The 27,613-nt window shown below is 42.5% G+C and overlaps 1 protein-coding gene across 1 annotated transcript in view; it reads left to right on the top strand.

The window, feature by feature from the left end:
- The window catches only part of si:dkeyp-14d3.1 (transmembrane protein 132C), a 214,835-nt gene that overhangs the window by 50,403 nt on the left and 136,819 nt on the right, over positions 1-27,613 (top strand). The window contains exon 2 of the mRNA XM_034306290.2: positions 19,947-20,841. Coding sequence (XP_034162181.2) covers positions 19,947-20,841 — 895 coding nt within the window. The remainder of the gene's footprint in view (positions 1-19,946; positions 20,842-27,613) is intronic.

A 27,613-nucleotide genomic window follows, 5' to 3' on the forward strand; every position in this document is an offset into this window, starting at 1 on the left:
TTGTGTTTGTTATTTGTTAGAGGGCGATGCGGGGTTTAATAAACTCGGGGAATGAATGGGGCAGAAGTGGTTCTTTTTAATTTCTTCCTGGAGCACTTTATTGTTACACACTATAGATTTACCTCAGTAGCTTCGCTTGTGCTTGCGCTACACACCGATGCGAGTGTGTTTGTCTCTGATTAACGACATTGATGTGAGGTATTTGCCGAGACAGTATAGTGCTGCGCTCACAGTAGCGAAGAGACGTGTCACTACTGCCAGTCTCACACCTGGTGTTAACTTCCTGTGTGTGTGTTTGCTTTTAGACATCACTTTCAGTATACCATATATCCTGCGTATGTATATATATAGGTTTAAAAAGCCGACAGCAGCGTAGAGCGCAGAGACAACAGGAAACTCCCCGGGGGTTGAGATTATCACCTGTAATGTAAACACAGTACAGAGTTTCATGCTGAGAGTGAGACAGGCAGACAGACACACTCTTACTCTCTTTTATTCAACTCTCTTCTGCCTCATTAGCAGTGTCTGTGCATGTCTTTCTCACATGTTCCCTGTCCCTTTTACACTCTGCCTCTCTGATTCTTCCTCGCTGTCTGTCTCTCTGATTCTGCCTCCCTGTCTGTCTCTCTGATTCTGCCTCCCTGTCTGTCTCTCTGATTCTGCCTCCCTGTCTGTCTCTCTGATTCTGCCTCCCTGTCTGTCTCTCTGATTCTTCCTCGCTGTCTGACTCTCTGTTTCTGCCTCCCTGTCTGTCTCTCTGATTCTGCCTCCCTGTCTGTCTCTCTGTTTCTGCCTCCCTGTCTGTCTCTCTGATTCTGCCTCCCTGTCTGTCTCTCTGATTCTTCCTCCCTGTCTGTCTCTCTGATTCTGCCTCCCTGTCTGTCTCTCTGATTCTGCCTCCCTGTCTGTCTCTCTGTTTCTGCCTCCCTGTCTGTCTCTCTGATTCTGCCTCCCTGTCTGTCTCTCTGATTCTTCCTCGCTGTCTGACTCTCTGTTTCTGCCTCCCTGTCTGTCTCTCTGATTCTGCCTCCCTGTCTGTCTCTTCTCTCTTTCTGTTTGTCTGCCTGTCTACCTGTCTGTCTCTTTTCTCTTGCACGCTGTCTCTCTCTTTCTTTCTGTCTGTCTCTCCCACCCTCTCTTTGTCTATCTGTCTATTTTACTTTGTTTGTCTCTCTGTCTCTCTCTCTCTGTCTGACTCTCTCCTATCTCTCTCTCTCTCTTTATCTGTCTGCCTGTTTGTCTGTCTCTCTTTCTCTGTCTCTCTCTGTCTGTCTCTTTCTATCTCTCTGCCTGTCTGTCTCCTCTCTCTCTCTCTCTCTCTCTCTCTCATCCAGTTTAACAGCCTTTGAGGTTAACCACAGATTTAGAGACTCCATCTGGTGCTCACACACACACACACACACACACACACACACACACACACACACACACACAGACACACAGACACACACATGCGGTTGGTTCAGAACGAGCTGAAAGCACTTTCCCCTGCACTGATTAAAGGCCGGTGGTCAGATCTCCAGCCCACTGCGGTCCAGCCTTCGCTTTCAGAAGCGTGTGATTTCCTCTTGTTTGTGTTTCATAATCGCTCCGGCGCTTCAGTCCACTCCCACACGCAATTTCAGCTCATGAAGTTATTTTCAACCTCGTCGTCTCCACTTTCTTTTTAAGAAGTCATTTTGAGCACATCTGGAGCTTATTCTGAAACGCCGAGCTGACAGTTCTCCTCCTGGGAGCAATGCGTTAGTGTTGATCAGCAGCTGGAGTAAAAGCAATGTGTGATCTTTTATAGGAGAAACGTGGACAGAGAAAGTGTGTAAGACTCATTCTGTCACACGTGCTGAGAAATGTGTGACACTTTAGAGAAACAAAGGCAGGAAAACTGACCTGTGCGGCTCTCACCACTGCAGCCCGGGTTCGATTCCCGGCCAGGGAACCAACCCCCGGCCACTGGGGCCGCACACGACAGTGCACTCCCAGTGCCGGTCCCAAGCCTAGAATCAGGGAGGGTTTCAAATATGATCTGCTGTTGCGACCCTTAACATGAGCGGCTGGAAGAAGAAGAATTTTACCCAAAGCAGCTTGTCTTGGAGTTATACTCGGAGGTGAAAAGCTGCCGGTTTGTTTATTGTTGGCTAGAGTTTTCCATAATTTATAACCATCACTGACTTACTTTTGTTTATATATCTGTGGCTCTGAATAGATTTTTTTTTTTTTAACAAATTGATGTTCTCACTTCAAATGTAGCAAAGTGTACAATGCATATTTTTTCCCACTTAAATGTAACGAAAACGAATCCTACTATCGATGCATTTCGTACGAAATGTCGTCCGTTTTTCTGTAACTCGCTGAGAGCTCATTTGAGACTGAACGCTAATCTCATTCACTAGGATGATCACTAACACTATGCAACAAGTCAAGATTGAGCCATGCTGAAGAGTTGGGTTATAATTAAACACTGGAGATTTTGGAGTCTGTGTGTAGATAGTGATTGGTAGAATATCCCTGTGTCGCTTGTTATTGTAAATATGAAATTACAATCCGATCCTACCGTAGAGCTGATTAACCGAGGCTACTCAAGGACATTCACACGCGCTCAGGATGCAGCGATAGAAAACAGCGGGAGCTTCCTGGAGTGTCTTTATCTCAGAGAAAAACTACAAACCTGTTTTTCACACAGGATATACCAGCATCCTTACCAACATGGCAACTCAGATGGCGTCCAAATGTCACCTGGAGTTATTTCTACTGGTCATTTTATAGACTTGAAAATAGGGCGTGATCTTTCCAAACACGTGGGATTTGGGTGGGACGAAAATCCCAGAGATACTCCAGAGATACTAAAACTAATCCAGTCTGAATAGGACTTCCTGTTTAGATCCAGAACCTCTTCTCTATTCTGAGGTTCTTTAGATTAGTGTACATATATCTACACTGTGATTCATTCATTTTTCCTTAAATCCTGAAACGTCCCAGTAAAATGTCATTACTCCCAGCGTGATGCTGCCACCACCAAGCTTCAGTATAAGGATAGAATTGACCAGGAGATGAGCTGCGATTGGTTTCCTCACGCTATAGAACCTTCTTTCTCATAGCTTGAGAGACGTTTTTGGACAAAGTGTTTTTGTGACTGGACTGACCACAGGATTGACTCCACACAGGGTTGAGCATCATGTTCTTCATCATCTACGCTCTCTCTGGTTGCTCAGTTCGAGTTTCTGTGGTTCTTCTCTGTTTAAGGCTTATGGAAGCCGCCATGTTCTTCACAACGTTCAGAGCTGAAGAAATGTTTAGGATGACTTCCCCAGATCTGTGCCACGACACACTCCTTTCTCAGAGGTCTGCAGAAAGTTCCTTTAACCCCATGCATGTACTGTATATAGACAGAGGTGTCTCTGGTTACCTGATCCACATCCCCTGCCCGATTTTTATGCATACGTGGGCATTTTATAATGCTTTACGACACAACCTGATCTGTAACACAATGTGTGTCATTGCAGCTCATTTTGAAGTAACTCATACAGCATCGATTACAAAAGCAGATTCTTTTATTCTTTTATTCCTTCATTGGTATTTAATTGATAGTGATATGTTGTAATTATATAAAGGAAAATTCTCTCAATCAGTTCATCTATTAATGAAATGGAGGACGTTTAGACCACCGCAATCCGTATTATTCATAAACACAGACTTTATATCATTTTACTTTTGTTATGATGAAAGTTCGTATCGCGGGGTTTGCATTCGTACGTTATAATCATTGTTTTTTTTTTTTTTTTGTGATGTTTTGCTCTGGGGATTGAATTAAGATTGAATTAAGCCGTAGACCGTCAACATATTTGTGGTCAAGCTTTAGACAGTTTTTAAAAAAAAAAAGATGATTAATGGAAACAGGAAGCAGCTGAATTGAATTTTCTAACAAAAAGCCTCTGAATATGTGGGTGATTTGGGACATTTCAGTGTTTCATTTTTAATACATTTAACAAATCTTTGTGAAAATCTGTTAATGATTTTTCACTATGGAATCTTTTTTTGCAGGTTGATGTGAGAAAAAAAAAATCCATTGTACAGTACGGCTGTAACAAAATAAAACAAAGAAAATGTGTACTGAATAATTGATTATAGAGACGTGTGCATTGGAGTAGGAGTTTATTTCTGTGTGCACTGCAGCTGTAACACACTTACAGGTGTGTGTGTGTGTGTGTGTGTGTGTGTGTGTGTGTGTGCGTGAGATTTTTTTCCTGTTCCCTCAAAGAGCAGGGGAAGTGGAACTGTTGACATAAGTTGAAAGTAATATTTATTACACCTCTTATCAGTGACCTTGAACAAAGTTTACCAATATATCAGAGCCAGAGGGGTTTTTGGAGTTTTGTGTGTGTGTGTGTGTGTGTGTGTGTGTGTGTGTGTGGTATGAGAGTATAGTACAGCAGAACAGAACATACATTTGATTGTGGTCTAAAGTAAACAGTGTGAGAGGAATAAGAGCTTTTCTCTCAGCTCCAGCTCTCGGAGGTAATTACACACCACTGCTGTTCCTCTCCCTCCGTTCCTGCTCCACACTCCTCCAGCTGGACTGCAATTTAGCCACAGGATTATTAGCCAGCACGGTTTATTTTTACCGCCCGACACCAGCCCATAATCCCGGAGACTTTGTGCTGCTTTAGCATGATTTTTATTCCATGCGGTGAAACTCACGGCCCTATTCACACTCCCAGGATCGAGTCTGAATCCGTCATCATCATCATCATCATCATCATCATCACTTCCTGCCCACCACCCAGCTTTCCTCGACCACACGACAGCTAGCAAACGTGGAGGATGAAGACTAGCACGTGCTTCCTCTGAGACACGACACGTGAAGCCAGCCAGCCGCATCTTTTCATCTCTTCAGCTCAGAGTCGCGGAGCAAAGCGCCATCCGCCCTCTTCTGCATACGTGCATGAGCTCACAGTCGCTCACCATTGGCTAGTGTCACTGTGACTGACAGGAGAGAGAGTGTATGCTCCGCCCACAAAGTGGCGGCGGGAACATCGGGATTCGAACACATGATCTTCTCAAAAGTTCAACATTTTTAAACTTAACACCTGATCAGTTACTTATAGTCAGTTTCTAATTGTTATAAAATTTTAGGAGTATCCACGATTTCTCAAAAAAGTGTATTGTGATGTAATTTATCACGATATTCAGATTATATCGCCGTATCCTCCAGTCCAATCAGCAGTTCCGTCGGTGTTGAGAAGTTTTCTTTGGTCCTGTTTCCAAAATTTGTGTGTGTGTGTGTGTGTGTGTGTTCCTGGGTATATATGCGTAATGCCCACATCATTCATAATATGGCTACAACAAGACCTTCTGCTACTGTGCTTCACAGTGTTGTGGTATTGCAGTGTGTGTGTGTGTGTGTGTGTGTGTGTGTGTGTGTGTGTGTGTGTGTGTGGTGGTGCTTGAACTGCATCCAGTGTGTGTATAGAGGAGTGCCCCTGGGGTGCAGTAGACTAAAAGACTGCTGCCACATCCAATCTCTGCCTCTGCATCACCTAGAGCTACACTCGGCAACGTACTGCAATCTAAATCACACACACACACACACACACACACACACACACACACACACACACACAACGTTATTGTCTCTCATTTATTCTTTCCATGCATAGATATCAACACAAGGGTGTATCTGTCCCTCTCCAATTCTGTCTCATATGAGGGAACCTACCACACACACACACACACACACACACACACTGTCAAATACACAATCTAAGCTCAGTCTGGGGAACAAACGGCTGATTCTGGTTTATAAACGTGATAAAATATTTAATAAAACGTAATAAAATATTGAAAACAGCGCTAGTTACACGACGCGATTATTGGAGACGTGTTCCAGCCGATTTATTGGTTTATCTCGACTTTTATTCTTCCCTTTTCATTAGAGAAAAAGATCATTATCTCCTTCTTACTCTGCATCTTATAAATATCATCAAAAGATCTTTAAAATATGATTGCAGCTAAAGATGAACTTATTAATTAGCTAACATCTTATCTGATGATTGCTTGTGATTCTGGACAAATGAGCTCCTTGTTTATTTTTCCTTCATTTATAACTCTATTTACTCTAACAAATCATTATCAGCCCACAGAAATCAGCTTCCATTCATTAGCTGGTGTGTAGCGTAGAGAAATGAGCTTTGACGTGTTGTTTACGCCGACGTAATAAATCATTACTAGCCTACAAAACTGGTTTTCATCATTAGCTAATTTGTAGACATTCATTCTAACCCTGCGTTCGTGCTAACAAGCAACAAGTCGCTCATGCTACATGCGGTTTGTCGCTTGTGGGCGTGGCCTGTTCTAGCGGAGGGCGAGAAAAATATCACATCATATCACGATACTTTCTACGAAACATGATGAACATCAGTATATATAGATTCGCATTGCATTAAAAGAGTACACTGATCATTTTTTACTTGTCTTTTTATCTTTTATCTTTATTTTTTCTGATTTTATTTTTTTTTAATTTAGAAATTATTTCATGTTGAGGAGGAGGAAAAAGGAAAAACATTTTGTTTCATTTTAACATTATAAAGATTCGTTTAAAATTTTTCCTATCCATATCAGCTTGGAATTGTTCTTAAAATGTATTAAATGTTCTAAAATGATGTCACGATACAATATTTATATCACGATATGATATTATATCGTTATCATACTGCATCGTTTTATATTCCAATAGGAAATGGTCTTGGCCAAAATGTGTACACTGTACTGTAAAACTAATACACATCATTACACATGTATTTTATATATTGTAAATCCAGGAAAATAAATACGTGGAGTTAAACAGCAGCTAGACGTTAAACTTGTGAGAGAAGGATTGAGCTGCGTCTTTGAGAGTGTACGTGGGATTCGTCAACAAAACTAGCTTTTAGCTCATAACCGTGCTTGTCCTAGTGAAATTAGCCTTCATACAATAACCATAACAATCATTTTATTATTAGCCTGATCTGTCCGTGTAGCTCGGGTAGCTACGGCTCTCCCGCAGCGGATGAGGAAGACGGGAGTGTGCGAGACGGAGCTCAAGCGTGTGTTTGTGTAGATTTATATCGTGCTTGCTCAACGTCCGCGTTGCCAAATTGCTGCGACGGGCTTTTATTGAGTTTGCAGCAGCGTCATCGGGATCGACTTGACTACAAAGTGAAATGTTTTGTTCTCACTGCCATCGCTGTGCCGAGTGTGTAGGCGAACACTTCACAAGTGGTTCTGTCAGTGTGTGTGTGTGTGTGTGTGTGTGTGTGTGTGTGTGTCTATAAGTGCATCCGTGGTACTTGAGCAAAGACAAGCTGAGAGAGAGAGAGAGAGACAGACAGACAGACACACCGACAGACGGAGCAAGACAGAGAGACAGACAGACAGACAGAGAGAGCAAGAGAGAGAGAGAATATAAGAATTCATGACTCCCTACAGAGCAGAGAGTGCACACAGTGCATCAGCAGCACAGTGGAGGCAGAGCTGCACTTTCCAACAGAGTGTAACAAATTTCAAAAATTTTAAATCACACACCTCCATGTCTCCCTTCCCACTGACACACTTCCCTTTCTGTTCGGAGAAATGAAGCAGAGCTGCGTTTTAGCAGGACAGTATGTATCTGCCTGCCACACACACACACACACACACACACACAGAGAAAGTGAGAGACAGAGAGAGTGAGAGATAGACAGAGAGAGACAGACAGACAGAAAGAGTGAGAGACAGATAGAGAGAGAGACAGAGAGAGTGAGAGACAGAGAGAGAGAGAGGGAGGGAGAGGAGAGGAGAGAGAGACAGGCAGACACACAGACAGAGAGAGACAGACACACAGAGAGAGAGAGACAGACAGACACACAGAGAGAGAGAGACAGACAGATATAGAGAGACACAGAGAGAGAGGCAGACAGATAGAGAGAAAGAGAGAGAGAGTGAGAGACAAAGAGACGGACAAAGACAGGGAGAGAGAGAGAGACGGAGAGAGTGAGAGACAGATAGAGAGAGAGACAGAGGGAGAGAGACAGAGAGAGAGGGAGGGAGCGAGAGAGGGAGGGAGAGGAGAGAGAGACAGACACAGAGAGAGAGGGAGAGAGACAGAGAGAGAGAGACAGATATAGAGACACAAACAGTGAGAGAGACAGAGAGAGACACAGAGAGTGAGAGACAAAGAGAGACAGACAGAGACAGGGAGAGAGAGAGACAGAGTGAGAGAAACAGAGAGAAAGAGACAGACAGAGAGAGAGGGAGGGAGGGAGGGAGAGAGGGAAGCACACGGCGTCTCCATAAATTCCGGTCTCTCCAGCAGAAGCATTTCCATCACTCCTTATCAATACTCGAGGTTTTACTCGTTTATAACCAGCTCCCACTCCGAGTTTCTCCATGCATGACCGGAGGAACGTGAAGTCATCGCTCTCTCTGCAGACGCAGTCAAATAGTCAAATCGAAATCACGCCGGAAAGTGACATCGTTCCATCGGCTGCTGTGAGACTGCTGGACATGCGCTTAACGATAATACACTGTTCCAGCAGCTGCAAAGTCATGCTCACATTCATTCTAATACGTTATCGTTTCTATAGCAACAGCTCGTTCACATGCTGGACGCTCCGCATAAAGGGATTAAAAATCCTTGATAGGATGAAGTTTTCTTAAAGTAAGGAGAACGACTAACTTGTTTTTTTAACGTTAAATATAACTATAAATGGATAAAAAGGATGACGTTTGATTCTTCACTAAATTCAGCCTTGAAACACTGGAATCGTTAGCACGTTGCTGTGGTAGAAGAGGAATAAAACACTTCAGGATGTGCCTCTGTAGGAAAATACTCAGCGTTAGAGTGCTAACAGTACCTCCGCTTCATCACACCACCAATAATCATCACTGATTATTTTCTTATAAGCGAGTGCTTTATTCTTTGCTTGGTTATTAGCTGTGTTATTCCTTTTTCCTCATGTGGTATTCATTTGATTCCGTCTCTTTTTAAATCCTCACGTGTCACACACGTTTCTCTTTCTCTCAGACGTCTCCCTTAATTACAGCTCCGGCAGCGCGACTTAACCGCCTCCGTGCTAATTTGACATCAGCAGTCATGAGGGAGAGGCGTTCGGGAGAGCGGGACCGAGCTCGGCTTCGGTGCCGGCGCTGATTTATGATGTCACGCGGCCATAAAGGGCACCGACAAGCAGGAAGACATTCATTAGGAGCCTGTGCAGCTTTTTAGTGAGGTCCAGTGGAGGCCTGCAGAATACTGATGGCCACACACACACACACACACACACACACACACACACACACACACACATCTGCACTTGTCTGATCCTTACACACATACACACTCACTGTTTTATTTGCACACACACACATCTGCACTTGTCTGATCCTTACACACATACACACTCCCTGTTTTATTTGCACACACACACATCTGCACTTGTCTGATCCTTATACGCATACACACTCTCTGTTACACACACACACACACACACACACACACCTGCACTTGTCTGACCCTTACCTGTCATCATTCTAACACACACAAATCTGTGAATCACAGGCATATTTACCCCTCATCCACACATGCTGAGTCACACTGTCTCTCTCTCTCTCTCTCTCTCTCTCTCTCTCTTTTCCTGAGTCACACAAATCAAAGGGTTGCAGTTTCCCGGCGTTTCTTGAGCACTGTGATTTCCACCCTCGGATGCTCAGACGGCTTGAAGCGTGGTGACTCAGTGCTGGAGCCAATTATCATCCGACAAAAAGGGTTTTACTAGCGCAGAAATACACTTACATCATTTCCACCTGTTAGACCAGAGCGTCGCTGAGCTGAGCTTTTCTTTCAGCAGGCCCGAAAGACAAATAAAGCATGTTCTCACTTCCCCTACTCGCTTCCTCTTGGGAATGAACAGTCTCCATGCTTCAGCCTTGTGGCTTACTGCGTGTTACTCGCTCCATCACTGAGTCACAGATGCATTTACATCAGACAGCCCTTCAGTGATCAACGTGTTAAGGTCGACGATTGGGAAACCATGTCTCCTTCAGTGGGACTGACGCGCGCAGACGCCACGCCTCTTTAAGAAACGGAGAGAGGAGACACAGTGCATCCTGGGACAATCCGACGCACGCGAGCGAAACGTCAACGACATACGGAGAAAAGATTTTCCTCTTTTCTCACCACGCGAAGGAGCGCAATGGTCTAATGCTCATTTTTCCGGCGTTATAAAGTCATATTTCTGGGGCGTGGTCAGTGTTAGAACCGGCTGAATGTGATGCAGGTAGATTTTATAGAATAATATGATCGACGAGGGTGAGTACGTCGTCGCTCAGAGCCTCTAATGTACACTCCGATCCATAACTAATATCTGATAACGTTGTAACGGAGCGAGCGGTGACGTGAGCGCTGAGCGCTGTTCTGTTCAGCGTGTAAGGGCTTTGTTCAGGTGAGGATGAGTGTGTGAGTGTGTGAGTGTGTGAGGTGTGAGGAGTCACGTGGAAGAGTTTTCTTTGGATTGGGGTTGTGTGTAAATCAGGCCGAGGCTATGAACAGTGACAAATGACCGTATCGCATTCTGATTAATGAACACAGCTCATTTCCTAAATGTCAATAAAGCTCTCACTGCAGTATATTTTCCTCCCGCTGTCCTTGTGTGAGAGCACGCACGTGCGCTAGGGCTCTGTGTGTGTGTGTGTGTGTGTGTGTGTGTGTGTGTGGGTGTGTGTGTGTGTTTTACTGCCCTTGGATTAATTTCAAACTAAATTCAGGTTATATTTGGGACGAACCGTATTTTAGGCGAGGCTCAGAAAGACATTATTCATGATGAGCTCAGAGCTGCGTGTAAAGCTTCTGATCACGTGACGGATCCCGACACGTTATTAATAACAGCCTAAGATTATTATTTCAGATTTTTGGGGAAAAAAAAGTTAAAAAAAAAAAACTAGCGGTTTTCTATCCACCTGCTTTTATAGAAATGGAAACTCCAGGAAGCAAACAAACATTCAGAAGAAATCTCGGAAAGTTTTTAACCCCGAAGTCAGTGCAGAGGAAAAGAGAAGCTGTGTGTGTGTGTGTGTGCGTGTGTGTGTGTGTGTGAATCCTGTCCACTATAGAACACACTCTTTCAGGTGTGTAGCCAGTTTGTAGTCATCTATCTGTCTCTCTGTCTGTCTCTTTCTTTCTTTCTTTCTTTCTTTCTTTCTGTCTCTCTATTCCTTCTATCTTTTTCTTTCTCTTCTTCTCTCTCTTATTCTTGTTCTCTCCCCGTCTCCCTCTGTGCCAATTTCTGTTTTTTTTCTTTTCTGTATCCTTCTATCCTGTTCTTTCTTTTTTTCTTTGTCTCTGTGTCTCTCTCTTCCTCTATCTCACTCTCTCTCTCTCTTCTGTCTGTCTGTGACCACTGCATGTCTTTCTTTCTTTCTTTCTTTCTTTGTCTTTTTCCTCTCACTCTGTTTCTTCATTGTTCTCTGTCTCTCTCTTACTCTTGTTCTCTCCCCCTCTCCCTCTGTGCCAATTTCTGTTTTTTTCTTTTCTGTATCCTTCTATCCTGTTCTTTCTTTCTTTCTTTCTTTCTTTCTTTCTTCGATCTCAGTGTAAAACAGATTAAACAGAGTTGTTTTTGTGCTTCTCTTCTCTGTATTTGTCCTCGGTTTAGCTCACGTCTCGCCTCATACGTACGTTACAGTTTGTCACGTGTTCTCCTCGTGTTCACGTGGGTTTCCTCCGGGTTCTCCGGTTTCCTCTCACTGTACAGAAACATGCAGGTGGGTGGGTTTCTACGCTACACTGGCCCGAGGTGTGAATACCTCTCTACCCGTTATTCCCGGGAGAGACTCCACATCCACGGCAACCCCGCCCAGGATACGGAAGATGAATAAATGAATATTAATATCTTGTGATAAGTATAAAATGTGTGTGTCGCTACACCGATAGTTCACGCTGACGCAGTGTTTAGTCGCGTCAGTGTGTCATGAGCTTTAAAAGACGAGTGTTAGATTGAGAGAAGTCATTTTCATCTTCTTTTAAACCCCACGACATTGAGAACCGAGATGGACCTCAGGGTTACCTACCTCCATTTCTCTCCATTACTGCCAGACGTGAGCATCTCACGCACACACACACACACACACAGATTGTTACAGTAGCATTAAAGAGCAGTTGGATATATTGCGATTATTTTTCCTCCGGACTGTTTGACTGAGTCAGTGCGTCGGTGTGTATCCCGTCGTTCCAGAGCGCTCCGTGCCGATAAACAGCCTCATCTTTCAGTATCATTAACTTCTCCGGGAACGATTGCGCGGCGTAATGCAGGAGTGTGTATGGATATGGATTGTCCAGTGCACTTGTGTTAGCGGCGTCCCGCGCTGGCTTTTAGGTGAGCTCTCATACATCACTCCCGCAGGCCAGACCTCTGAAAGCACAAAGCCTAATGCATTATCTGTGACAGTGGAGCACAAAGTCAATACCGCTTATTAATTACACGTGATGTAAAATATGGAGAGAGTAATGCCATGCGACGGAGGAGAGTGGCGCAGCCTGCGTTGTGTCATTGGCTTATAGCGAAACAGAGCAAGGCATTGTGGGATAGCTGAGTCCTCCAGTGGTTCAGGAGACACGTGACGGCCTCACTCCGCTACACCCTGACAGGAAATTCGTCTGGCGTAAGAATTCGTGGCTCCCTACAGAGCAGAGAGTGCACACAGTGCATCAGCAGCACAGTGGAGGCAGAGCTGCACTTTCCAACAGAGTGTAACAAATTCAAACACTTGCGTGAAATGTATTCTGAAAAATTTCAATTCACACACCTCCATGTCTCCCTCCTGCCCAGCACTGACACACTTCCCTTTCTGTTCGGAGAAATGAAGCAGAGGACAGTACTGCCTCCTGCCACACACACACACACACACACACACACACACACACAGCCCTGTGTATTGTACTTCTTTAAGATTCTATACAGACACTCAGTCTTATACCTAATGTGTTTATTAATAACAGTTCTTCTCTTTCCCGCTGTACTCTACATGTTAATAAAGCTAAGAACTGAATTAAAGGGAAAGAGAGTGTTTGGGAGAGAGAGAGAGAGAGAGAGAGAGAGAGAGAGAGACAGATAGAAGGAGAGAGAGAAAGAGAGACAGAGAGATAGACAGAGAGACAGGCAGAGGGAGAGACATTCAGACACAGACAGATAGAGGGAGACAGAGTGTTTGGGAGACAGAGAGAGACAGATAAAGGATCTATCACCCTGTCTCTCTCTTCTAAACACTCTCTCTACCTTTATCTGTTTCTCTCTCTCTCAAACACTCTATCTCTCCCTCTATCTGTTTCTCTCTCTCTCTCTCTCTCTCTCTCTCACAAACACTCTCTCTCCCTTTGTGTCTCTCTCTCCATTTATCTGTCTCTCTCTTCTAAACTCTCCCTCTCCCTTTATCTGTCTGTCTCTCTCTCCCAAACACTCCCTTTATCTGTCTCTCTCTCTCCCAAACACACTCTCTCCCTTTATCTCTCACTCTCCCCATTTATCTGTTTCTCTCTCCTAAACACACTCTCTCCCTTTATCTCTCACTCTCCCCATTTATCTGTTTCTCTCTCTTCTAAACACACTCTCTCCCTTTATCTGTCTCTCTCCATTTATCTGTCTCTCTCTCTTCTAAACACTCTCTCTCCCTTTATCTGTCTCTCTCCATTTATCTGTCTCTCTCTCTTCTAAACACTCTCTCTCCCTTTATCTGTTTCTCTCTCTCTTCTAAACACTCTCTCTCCCTTTATCTGTCTCTCTCTCTTCTAAACACTCTCTCTCCCTTTATCTGTCTCTCTCTCTTCTAAACACTCTCTCTCCCTTTATCTGTTTCTCTCTCTCTTCTAAACACTCTCTCTCCCTTTATTTGTCTCTCTCTCCCAAACACTGTCTCTCTCCCTTCATCTGTCTCTCTCCATTTATCTGTCTCTCTCTTCTAAACACTCTCTCTCCCTTTATCTGTCTGTCTCTCCATTTATCTGTCTCTCTCCCTTTATCTGTCTGTCTCTCTCTCCCAAACACTCTCTCTCTCTTTATTGGTTGGTCTGTCTGTCTCTCTCTGATTCTTTCAATTCACTTCAATTCAGTTCAGTTTAAATGAGCTTTACTGGCATGTACAGTGTATTTCCAAAGCATTTATATGGGCAAGGAATAAAACCTGACCAGAGAACAAATGATAAGATGAATAAGTGAAGAAAAAACAAGACAAAACACAAAAGTACAGTCTATGAGTGGTGTGTGTGTGTGTGTGTGTGTGTGTCACGGTTTGGTCGACTCTTCGGACCGGGAGAATGTAAGAGTGCAGCTTTGACCTGAGTGAAAGCGTGCTGGCCCGGCTCCGTCCACTGGACCGGATCTGGCGCTCGTTATTAATGAGGTCAGTCAGCGGGCGGGTGACATCCCAATAATTAGGCACAAACCTACGATAATCGCCAGCCAGCCCCAGAAACTGTCTCAGCTCCGTTTATCCTTGCCACCACTCTCTGAACCCCAGAGCCCACACAGGTGCAGGTCCTTACCACTCATTTTACCTGGCTCCGCCCTCCATTCACAAACCGGCGCTTGTCCACGCCCACACCCACGCCCCCATCTCCACATTCTCATTCTCTCCTTTCTTCCTTCCTTCCTTTCTTTCTTTCTCCCTCCACCTGTCTCTCTTCCTCTACCGTTCCCCTGCCTCCCTCTATCCCCCCGTCTCCCTTCTTTCGTTCATTTGTTTCAGCGTTGTTGTTCCAGTGTAATTAGTGTGAGTGTGTTTATAATGAATGCACCTGCGCTGGTTCTAATAACTTCCTCTAATTATTTACATCACGCTAATGAACAAATCTACAGTTTGTATCTGCGTTAAAAACACACCTGCTACGTTTTAAAGCAGTTCAGCAGATTAAAGATCATCAGGTCTACGGGATTTAATAATAATAATAATAATAATAATAATTAAACACAGTAACACACTATTTAAATACGGCTGTTTTCCAAAGGCTCCTTATTCAAAGCAGATTCGAAGGCAGACACTCCCTCTCTCTCTCTCTCTCTGTCTCTCTCTCTCTCTCTCTCTCTCTCTCTCACTCTCTCTCTGTCTCTCTCTCTCTCGCACTCTCTCTCTCTCTCACTCTCTCTCTGTCTCTCTCTCTCTCTCTCTCACTGTCTCTCTCTCTCTCTGTCTCTCTCTCTCTCTCTCTCTCCCTCTCTCTCTCTCTCTCTCTGTCTCTCTCTGTCTCTCTCTCTCTCTCTGGCAAAACAGTGATTAAAACTTTGGCTGATATTATTTAATATCAGTTTATGCGTACTGTAGATTACACGCACCGTTTGTTTCTCTGCTCCAGTACACCCCTACCACAGAGACTCTGACGAAGACGACACGTTTTTTTTTCACTTATCTGATTATAGCAGCGATGCACACTTAATCACTCTCCATCGGAATATTTGGTTCCATGATGTTCCACTGAGTTTAGTGCCATTCACGTCCCTTATTTCATTATCTCTCTCAAACGAGTGTATCACTTTTGTGTGGCTTTTCCCCTGAAAGTCCTGCCAGACAGGGGATTAAAGGGCTTTTGATAAATGGCTTACTGTTTTTTTGTTGGGTTTTTTTGTTGTTGTTGTTTGTTTTTTTCCGGGATGCTGGTCATGTTCGTAATTTCATTTTAGCCATGGCTGTTTGCCTTCTCTTTTTTCCCTCACCGCTAGCAAACATTCACGACAGCTTCCGAATGAGGCTCTGCAGGAATTTAACAGAATCAACCGAGCTTGCGGGCATAAATTAGCGCTAGCACTGCGATTCGTTTTGATGTCTAGACTGGATTTTCTGAGTCGCTCAGGGAAAATGGGTGCGTTATGAGTGGCCTAGACGTGCTCCAATAATCAATGTGCAATATGTCATGTGACCTTGAGTCATCGTGAACGATCACAATCCTCATATATCCCTCATCTATCTATCTATCTATCTATCTATCTATCTATCTTTCTCTCCCTCTCTCTCTCTCTCTCTCTCTCTCCCAAACACTCTCTCGCTCCTCTCCATCTCTCTCTGTCTGTCTCTCTATCTGTCTCACTTTGTCTCTCTCTCTCCCAATCACTCTTTCTCCCTCTATCTCTCTGTGTCTCTCTCCCAAAGATGTTCTCTCCCTCTTTCCTGCTCCCTGATTCTCTCTCTCTCACTGTCTCTCTCTCTCTATCTCTCTCTCTCTCTCTCTCTCTCTCCCTGTCTGTCTCACTCTCTCTCTCTCTCTCTCTCTCTCTCTCTCTCTCTCTCCCTGTCTGTCTCACTCTCTCTCTCTGTGTTTTTTTTTTGTGCTGATTCAGAACGATGTGTCGATAATGTTTTAGAAATATTGTAAACTATAGCCTAATACTGTAATAAAGGAATAAAACACTCAGTGTGACGCTGTTAGAGGAAAATAATCAGTGATGAGGTGATGTGATGACGCGGTGTTACCGCTACCATCACCGCGAAGTTGATTATTTTCCTTCAACAGCATGTCCTGAAGTGTTTCATTCCTCTTATACCACTTGTCATCGATTACATTTTCTATTTGTTAATGAACGACACGTCATACTTTTTATCTGTCTATCGTTCCATTTTCGCTTGTCACGTGACGTATAAACTCCTCTGTCCCGAAGATATCGGAAAGCATACAATTACAAGCGCCGGCACTGGAGACTCCTTCCATAAAAGTTAAACGGAAGTGTCTTTAGAGAACAACTGACCATATCAGCGTTTTGTGAAATCCGTATACGCGAATGAGCTGTTACTATAGAAACGATAAGTGTATTAATACACAACGCTAGAGTGACAGCTTGTGTTTTAATCCACGGTGAGGTGTTTGTTTTCACCCCCGAGTCTCAGTAATCCATCTGGCTGTGAATCAGGGTGGACACTGAGGAATGTGTTTGTGTCCTTGCGTCTTTGACTTGTTTATCCATATTTGTTTTTCCGTGACACATTTCCTCAGGACACACCCTTCATTAATCCCCGAGTGAAAGGCTCGGGTGTTTAAGTAGGCTCTGCCACGACCGCGTCCGCGCTGCGTAAATCACTCGGCTCTGACTGATCGTAAATATCTGCTATTCAGACTCACAGAGCGATGCGTTATCCATCCTTACACGGCGAACGAGCGGAGAGCAGAAGGACAGAGAGAGAGAGAGAGAGAGAGAGAGAGAGAGAGAGAGGTCAGCGAGTGCTTCAGCTGTAATTAGCACGGGATTTAAAAAGTCGTGTAAGGCCTGTTCACCCTGCTGGAGGTGTGAATCTTCAGCCGAGTGCAGCCTCACACGGACAGCAACACTTTCTTTTTAAAAAAAATTCAGATTATTTTAGACTCGTATAAATGTGAACAGATTTCAGACACCCTGCTCTGGGCACCAGAGTGGGCGGGGCTGAGATTTTAACTTTATGCAAATGAGAAGCAGCAACTACTGATGTGTTCCTAGCTGAAGTGGAAGAAAAATATCTTTATGCTTCAAATATGTGAGATTCTTTTTAAAAAAATGAACAAAAACGCTGTTCTGAGAAACGTTTCTGAAATTTAGGGATCCTGGTGAGCGTGATTAGCGCGTTAGCATAAACATCTGGTACGATGCAATGCATCACATGACAGTCGGTCGATATTTTCCTTCACTTTTTTTAATCAATTTCGCATTTCATTTAGCAGACAGATATTTGGAGTGACTTACAAATGAAGCTGAATCAATATCACTATAAATTACAGCAGGAAATTAAACGAGTTACTCATTTATAATTAATATTTAACATTAATATTTTAACTTTAATTTATGGATTGTTTTCAGGTTCCAGTTGACATTTTGTTTAATTCAATTTTGCCATTTTTTGCTTTTTTTTTTCAACATGGTGTTTCTTTTATCTTTTAGATATCAGTTATTATAATTTTCTTTTTGATAAAATAGTTAAATGAGCTCTTCCACACGTGTTTATTTAATGGTTTTTATTTACTTTTTTTCACTTTTATAGTTGTGTTTTTCATGTCATTTACTCTTATCTTGCCTTTTTTCTTATTTACGTTTGGAGTCCACCATCGCTGTTTACAATCTGTACACGTTTCACGTCATGTGGTTCACTTTGATATTTAGACAAACGTGACATTCCAGGTCAGGAATTCTGTAGGAAAACCACGTGCGTGAGGAACGTGCGTGACTTATGCTCGTGTACAGCAAGCCATTTAGTGCGAACACACTTTAAACTTTAAAATCCTCATAAAGTTCAAACTGAACTTTAATAGAGGCATTTTGTTCTCATAACAGCATCCTGTGTGTGTGTGTGTGTGTGTGTGTGTGTGTGTGTGTGGGGCGGGGGGTGAAGTGTGTCAGGACCGCTGAACTCATCAGTCTCCTCAGCACCGTGTGATTGACGTAAGATCGATGTGTGTGGTGTCGGCTGTGATCCAGAGGGTATGATAGCCTTCAGCAGGGATGATTACACTCAATAAACAGCTCACGTCCAAACCACAGGGACGAGTGCTAAAGCGCTAATGCTAATTCTTAAGCAGTAGGGTACAAAAAAAAAAAAAAAAAAAAATCAGAAAGATTATTTATTATATATCAGGCATCTGTAGTATGTTGCGTATGTACAGCGTGATTTAAAATGGAGATAAATAGCTTTAGATTTTACAAGATTTTTAACCAATGAAAGGATCAATAGATATTTAATATTCAAGATATTAGATATTTAATATTCAACATTCTGCACTGTGTCTATGTCCCTATTTACAGTTAAACAAATTTGTGAGACTGATCATGTCAACTCTTTTGTACTAAAGGTCAGACATACCAATACTAAGAATTTCTGAAATCGATTAAAATATAATTTTTTAAATATAATTATATATTTTAATAAAATTAAAATTATAAAGATTTTATAATTATAACAATCTAATTTGTAATGAAAAGGTTTGTAATACATTAGAAAAGAATGCAAAATAGAAATGTCACTAGTGCTGTCAGACTTCTGGAACCTGCTGTAAGTGTTAACGTTTAATGGGTTTAATGAGTTTAATGAGTTTAATGGGTGGAAATTAAATTTAAAATGCCAAACACATTACGTTTCCATTCTTCCAGATTAAATATAACAAGCTGTCAAAACATAAGCCATAGTAATATGCTATAAAGTGATTTTTTTCTCCTGAAGCGTGAGTGTAGTTTCAGAGTTAAGTCGAAACCGAAAGGTGAATTAATTCCTTATTCAATGATAAAACGAAATCTTTTTTCAGACGAGATCGTTCTCTAAATATTGTTTAATATTTCAAACAAGACTTTTCATTTTATCTATGACGGGAAGTAGGGCTGTAGGCAAGACCGCCATCCAGCCGTCAAATCCAACACCACGACTAGCTAAGACTGAGTCAAGACCGAGTCTTAAAGGAGTGTCAAAGATCAAGACCATCCAATTCTTATCAAGGACAAGCTTTTACTTCAACTAGCCGGCTTCATTCGTACATTGCACCAGGGATTAAGCTGTTTTCTAGAAGAAAGAATTACTTCCTGTCAAACTTTGTAGATTCAAAAACATTATTTTTTACAAACTCTCAGTCGAGACTAAGACCAGGTGTAATGAGACCTTTGCCCAAGACCAGGTCAAGTCCACGTCAATGCAGATAACATCCCGAGACCGGACTCGAGTCCTACAGTCATGAAATAAATGTCAGTGAGAACTGATAAAGCTTCTCAGTTGATCAGGAAACATCTTCAAATATCTTCAAAAACCAAAGCCGACTTTTTTTTTTTGGGATTCATCAATCAAATCAAATCAAATTTTGCATTTGATTTATTATTTTAAATAAATGTTGTCTGTGAGAATGTCATGGTAACCAATGTCCATCCATTTCCTCACACACTCTGACGTTGTTGGTTTAGGTGTCCACATGATGCCAGACTTCTGACCTTCACGTATCTTCTCTCTGTCAGTTACAGAAAGCAAAATCCCAGAGACGCTCCCGCGTTACTCCTCCTCGCCCACCTACCTGCCTGTCAATTACCAGCTCCTCAACTCCGAGTCGTCGTTCTTGCTCAAGGAGGCCACGCAGGACTTCATGCGCAACTCGAGCTTCCTCGCGAGGACCGAACCCTTCTTCATCCACCAGGCCAGGAAACCTCCCACCCTCAGAGCCAGCTACGGCTCGCTGTCTGTGGAGCAGCCCGTTCCTCCTGAGCTCCTGCAGCCTCCAGGCTCTTTCATCACCTCCTCCACCCTCTTCACCTTCAACTGGAAGGTTCAGACCTTCATCCTGAGAGAGAAGATCCACCTGGACAAGCCCAGGATCCAGGTGCTGTTCTACATCTCTGGGAGGGACTGGGACGACTACAGCGTGGTGGACAAACTGCCCTGCGTGCGTATGTTTGCATTCCACGAAACACAGGAAGTTCGCGGGAGCTGCCGGCTGCAGGGGGAGCTGGGAGTGTGCGTCGCTGAGCTGGAGCCTCCTGCGTCGTGGTTCGCTCCGCCCACCGTCATTCCTGGACGGCAGAAAATCACGGATCTTCCCGACGGAAACCAAGTGGCACTTTATTACTCTCTACGGTCAGCACAAAACGGCCAGTGCCTCGGAAAGGATCCAGGATTCAGGAGTCCCGGGCAGCCAGGAAGCCAGGAAGACTCGTTCGGATCTACCACATCGACTCCAATGAAGAGGATCGGAAACGTGAGGTTGTTTAGGACTCCCACCGTCCCGGAATTATCCGAACAGAGAGTGGATGGGAATTTTGCAGTGCTCGTGCCATCAGCGCCAGTCCGGCCGAGGGAAAGCGTATCGGTTTACATCGCCGCTTCTCCGTACTCGCCAGTGGAAATGTTCACTCTGAGGTAAGACTGACGGGAATCTCACAGCAAAGCGTTGTTGAAAATAATGTCATACGAGTGTAACGTTATGCTGCCACAGAACGTTAGCAGTAGCGCCACACTGTGTTTGTTTTAGAAAGTGCAGAAAGTATAAATTGTGTCACTTTCTTAAGGATGGAAAATCTTTTTTCTTTTCTAGTACGCTAGTTTGGTTTCCTGTACACACTGTTTAGTCCATTTGAGAAAATGATTCGAATCTGAATCACTTCAACTGCAGGAAATGAATCAAACATGCTGTGTGTGGGTTTTTTTAATGTTGCAGAGGTTTTTTTGTAGTTCTGAACTGCTAAACCGAGCCAAAGGACAGAGCTGTAGAGCTGCAGAAATACCATGTGTTCCAGAAGAAAAAGCGAAAATAAATGCTGGATGTGACAAAAAAATGTTTTAAACTAGTTATTTATATAATTTCTAATCTTTTATTTAGCACCGACTCCCTGTTCTCTGAGCTTGAGTGATTTTTACACACACTTCATAAAGGTTTGTTTGTATTTTTCCATCGCCGTATTCCTGATCAGTGATTGAACGTGTTTTAAGAGGATGTTTTCAGCCCTACACGTCCCTCAGACAATATTTTTTCATTTTGGTTTGTTTAGTTAGGTACCAAATAGCAAACGAACCGAAATGATCAATTTCACTCTGATTCAGACTTGAACGAGCTATTCGTTGCGAATGTGTGCTTTATTCATTAAACTAAACAACAGCAGCAAAAAAGGTAAATTTTAGAAAATATAAAATGGTTGAACTCACTACAGTGGAGTCTTTGTTTTGTATTTGAACAAAGCAGTTTCTTTTGATGGCCTCAGTAAGATAGATAGCTGACGTGTTTTCAGCAATGGATTCATAAATATTAAGTACATTTCGCTTCATTCTTTGATGAGTGATTCAGTAAAAACTGCCCCCGGTACATGACTCAGACTTTTGGAGCGGACTCTAACTGCAGACGCTTTGTATTTCTGTGGAGCTTTTCCCAGAACGTCACTGAGGAATTGCACATCTGTTAATTACTTGTTCATGTTTTTTCTTTCGACTCTTCTCCTGCGCTGCTCCGCTCTTCTCCTGCTCCGCTCCGCTCTGCTTCGTGGTCACTCTCGTTACAGCTTGGCCGTGTTGTCTTTGCAGTACAGCGTATTCTGACTTGACGTAGCCCAGAATTTCATCTTCATCTTCATCCCTGAGGGAAAACATCCAGCCGGTCCTTAATTAGAGTTTGCAGATGCGGCTAAGTGATTCGGGTAATTAACACACAATGCAAATGAGGATGTCATCAATTAGAACGCAAGTCCATTAGCATAACGACTGCCGGTTCCTCAGATTGCAATCACAGCGGGTGAGAACGCTTATAAACCATCAGAGACGACGTCGGGACAAGAGGTCAAGCCAATCCGTCAACCCTGATGAAGGAAGAGAGGCTAGTCAGCAGTGATGCTAGCAGGCTAATGTAAATGAAAGGTAGAGCTGAAGGAAGATGCTACTGCTGCGTTTATAAAGACAGCTGAGATGTAGAGAGAGTTAGAGCGCTGGCAGAGGGATTATATGATATTGGTATAAGTTATATATAACAGTGTTAGCCGTGTTGGGGAGTAGCTAGCTACACGCGGTGATGCTACTAGCTTAACTACGTTCATTAGTACATTTTTTCACAATAATGTAGCTTTTCCAGTAACAACGTACTTTTTTTTCCCCCAACACGTAGTAATGCACTGCGACAAAACTAGCTAGCTAGATATTTCCGGGAAAACAAACCGTAGTGGAGTCAGCCTTCTACGTACCTCTCTTTTTTTTTGATGATTGTTGTTTTACAGTTCAGTAATCTTTAACCGCTTAATACTAAGAATCATTTTCAGATAGAAAAACAAAGTCTACTACATTTTGTTTTGCACAATAAATAAGCTACGCAATGAAAAAAATTCAGAGTTTTTCCAGATTTTCTTCAGTTTGACAAAGCTTTCTTAGTATCTAATAGCATACCGTAGCTAGCTACGTTTTCAAAGCTGTAGTTTTAATAAAGGCTCTAGCTTAATAAAGAAAAACACACGACAAGCCACGAATATATTCCACGCTGTTATACGACAATAATCCACGCTGTTATACGACGATAATCCACGCTGTTATATGACAATAATCCACGCTGTTATACGAATATAATCCACGCTGTTATACAACAATAATCCACGCTGTTATACGACAATAATCCACGCTGTTATACGACGATAATCCACGCTGTTATATGACAATAATCCATGCTGTTATACGACGATAATCCACGCTGTTATATGACAATAATCCACGCTGTTATACAACAATAATCCACGCTGTTATACGACAATAATCCACGCTGTTATGCGACGATAATCCATGCTGTTATATGACAATAATCCATGCTGTTATACGACGATAATCCACGCTGTTATACGAATATAATCCACGCTGTTATACAACAATAATCCACGCTGTTATACGAATATAATCCACGCTGTTATACGACAATAATCCACGCTGTTATGCGACGATAATCCACGCTGTTATACGACAATAATCCACGCTGTTATACGACGATAATCCACGCTGTTATATGACAATAATCCACGCTGTTATACGAATATAATCCACGCTGTTATACGACGATAATCCACGCTGTTATACGAATATAATCCACGCTGTTATACGACGATAATCCACGCTTTTATACGACGATAATCCACGCTGTTATACGACGATAATCCACGCTGTTATACGAATATATTCCATGCTGTTATACGACAATAATCCACGCTGTTATACGACAATAATCCACGCTGTTATATGACAATAATCCACGCTGTTATACGAATATATTCCACGCTGTTATACGACGATAATCCACGCTGTTATACGGCGATAATCCACGCTGTTATACGACGATAATCCACGCTGTTATATGACAATAATCCACGCTGTTATACGAATATAATCCACGCTGTTATACAACAATAATCCACACTGTTATACGACGATAATCCACGCTGTTATACGACGATAATCCACGCTGTTATAGGAATATATTCCATGCTGTTATACGACAATAATCCACGCTGTTATACGAATATATTCCACGCTGTTATACGACGATAATCCACGCTGTTATACGACGATAATCCACGCTGTTATACGACGATAATCCACGCTGTTATACGACGATAATCTACGCTGTTATACGACGATAATCCACGCTGTTATACGACGATAATCCACGCTGTTATACGACGATAATCCACGCTGTTATATGACGATAATCCACGCTGGGGTGGTGTCCGACGCGAACTGAAGTGGGGGTAACAGCACGGTCCGGAGTGTGTTATTACGTGTTATGCCACAACGATTTGCCTATGATTACAATATTTACTTTATTAAGGAATGACAGGAGAATAAGGCACACCTTCTGACCAATCAGATTCGAGAATTCAACCGTGCTGTGATATAAACTGATTTAAATCACGAGTCGCTTGGAGTGCTGGAAGCTGGAAGTGCTTCTTCCTCAGCAGCTTGTTACACACAGTTACACGTAGCTCATTCTTTCATTTTTCTTTCTTTTCCTTGTTAAATTAGATATTTGTATTTTAAACAGCAATTATAGAGGACACAGCTTCTCAAATCCCAGATAACATTAAATACTGTATAATATGCATTGTGAAAATGTCTCTAAGTATAGACATATTATATTTTGGCAATCTCACCCATGTCTACTGTGAAAATCAGTTGCTATTCCTCTTTTGAAATTAAAAGGTGATGTTTAGAAACGCAGGAAAGCCTTGGGATTCGTCTTTAATTAGGTTAATTGGTTCGTTTGGAAATTATTTCCTGACCTAAATTGAAGCAATTATTTTAATGACATGGACAATTTTTCACATATCTTGATCTGTGTGTGTGTGTGTGTGTGTGTGTTTGCGTGTGTGTGTGTGTGATTTTTGACTGCCATCCAAAGCCTTCTTATGATTGCCAGCCTCACAGCTGAGAGATGAAGATAGTCCTTGGCCTGTGGGTTTGTATAAGAAGCTCTGCCAGGTGTGTGTTTGAGTGTGTATGTGTGTGTGTGTGTGTGTGTGGGTGTGTGTGGGTGTATGATCTGCAAAGCCCTTGTGGTCAGTAGTGTAATGATTCAGATCTTTTCATGTACAAAATAATTATTGCTTCAATGCCACGCTTTCTAAAGAACACGCCTTTGTACGTGAGCAGCAGAGCTTCAGAGATGAGCTCGACTTTAATTCTTCAGAAATCCTGCTGTTAATTAAATGCGATGGAAAAAAGAACGCTACATAATCACTTTCCAGCACGAGTACGAAGTAAGGCAAAGTCCAAGTTCAGATTTGAACGGATTTGTCATGAATCTGATGGCCAGTGACCTGTTCTGTGGAATTAAAGCGTGCAGACTGACATTGTGCAATAAAACCAAACATTAAGCAAGGCGCTGATATTTAATGATGAAATATGATCTGTTAAACGTTAGGAATTTCACTCTGAGGACACTCGGAGACATTTTGACAGGATGTATGAATCACGCTGTCACGCTCGGAAGACCGATCAATCATGTTTTATTACAGAGCGGTGAGAACAGAAAGAATGGTTATTCTTATGATTATAAGGAGGAGAAAAGAACACAAAGTTCCCTAGGGCTACTGGCTGAAGCGATAATAGTCAGAGATTGAGATCTTTTTATTCAACACAATTAGCGTTCTTTACGTTTTTGAAATGAACATTTAGCCTAATTTGTGTTTCAAAGAAAGCTCATTGCTCCTTTAAACGTTGATGTCTCTGAGCAAATCATTTTACTCCTAGAAATTTGTGTCTTTAAAAAAAGGCGGATATGTTGCGCACATTCGGGTTCGTTTTTTTGCCATTTTGTTTTTCTCCTACGATGCTGGATTTATGGGACGCCCTGAAACTTATTTAGCCAAGCTGTTTTTTTTTTTAATTATTATTTAACCGATCTCCAACTGAGCGCATTGTCCTGTTCTGGGATTTTCACCATGTGTGAAAGCGGTCCCTCTCCTGGGACCGGGCTTCGAGTAACAGGATTGGTTGAACTTTGTCATGCCATGTTTCATTTTTCACAATTTTACAGCATATTCTTCAGTGAGACAGAATTTCTTCAGGATGTAGCTTACTGTATGGAGTGACAAAGGCATTCAAACACACTCAAAGTGACTTCAAAATAACTTCCTGATATTGTATCTTTACACACAATTAAATAGCAAGATAAACTTCATTCAGACAAAAATTCAGAAGTCAGGATAACTCCTTAAAGCTTGTGAAAAGAGTGACCCGGATTAAAAGAAGAGTTTTAAAACATTTGGGTTATAGCAGACTGACTGGGATATTATAAGGATGCAGAAGGTTGTTTATGTGAGTTTGAACACACGTATACTTATTAGCATTTATAATACAGCCCTGTTAACGTTCCACATAGATAGATTAAAAAGATGTTACATTTATGGAAGGAGTCTCCAGCGTCAGAGGTCAAGCTGTAACTTTAAGTTTACGCCTTTTTCTTGCTGTTTCTTGGTAACATTACAAGTTTTTTTAAGAGAAAAAAAATGCTGGTAAGTGAGAATGACTGTTTGTAGCTTCTATAATGTAAATTTAAACAGGAACTAACTTGTTTCGAGGACTTTCCACAACGTTAAATGGGCAAAAAGTACAACATGTCCTTCTTTAATTTAAAAAATGGAATCATTGGAAAATGGCTGTGGTATAAAAGGAATAAAACAGTACTCGTGTCTTTATTACAAAAGTAATTACTATTAAAAAATCTTGTTAATCTATATCCTGAATACGGAGTGATTACTCTGCGATGATTCGGGCCGCAATGGGACGAAGCTCAAACCTAGTTTAGAGCATTGAGGTTAATACCTACTGACTCGTGAGGTTTTATTTCAGAGTAGCCGCACCAGCCTCCTGCGCCGTCTGCTCCGATTTCTCACGTGGCGCAGCGTGGAAAAGCGTTTCAGCCCGGCGGGTTTGAGTCGAGCACGTATAACACATCCTGTGGCAAACTTCAAAAACAGCAATCACCCAGTGCCCGAAGTAAACACTCCAGCTCCTGTGAGTTTACCACCAGCCTTCTGAGCTGCTTATCTACACACGCAGACACACACACACACACACACACACACACACACATAGACAGAGTCATGTTTTGCATGGCAGTTTCCACACATTATAAATGTACACGACCTGCATTTTGACAGGGTGTTTAAAACACCAGATCGTTGGCCCTCTTTTCACCCACACAGGGTCAGCGCTGAGGCTGGTGCCGTTCAGGGACCTACAGACCTTTTAACAAACAGTTTACAGGGCCAAATCACATCATTAAATGTAGGAGTTTACAAATGCACAGAATTAAAATAGCAACAACGCGAAAGAACCCTACAAGTTTCACCGAAGACTTTTAGACTTCTGCACACAACCCCAAGATCTCTTCATGGACAACAATTGCGTTACGAAAAACTGGAGGTTGCATTCGTTTGTTTGTTTGTTTGTTTGTTGGTTGTTTTTTTCTTTTGTTTATCTTGCCATGGTTTATCTTGTCCTTGTCCTCTTTGAGGGAAGCATCACCGCAAATCAACCCAAAAGTTCTTCTCATCACCTTCATCCATTAAAGAAACATTTCTGGCCTAATAGGCGTGGTTTCTTCCAGCATGACTCCGCCCCCCCCATCCACAGAGCACAACAGCTCACTGAATGATTTGATGAGGATGAA

The sequence above is a fragment of the Pangasianodon hypophthalmus genome, chromosome 8, assembly GCF_027358585.1.
Source record: "Pangasianodon hypophthalmus isolate fPanHyp1 chromosome 8, fPanHyp1.pri, whole genome shotgun sequence".
Classification (NCBI taxonomy): domain Eukaryota; kingdom Metazoa; phylum Chordata; class Actinopteri; order Siluriformes; family Pangasiidae; genus Pangasianodon; species Pangasianodon hypophthalmus.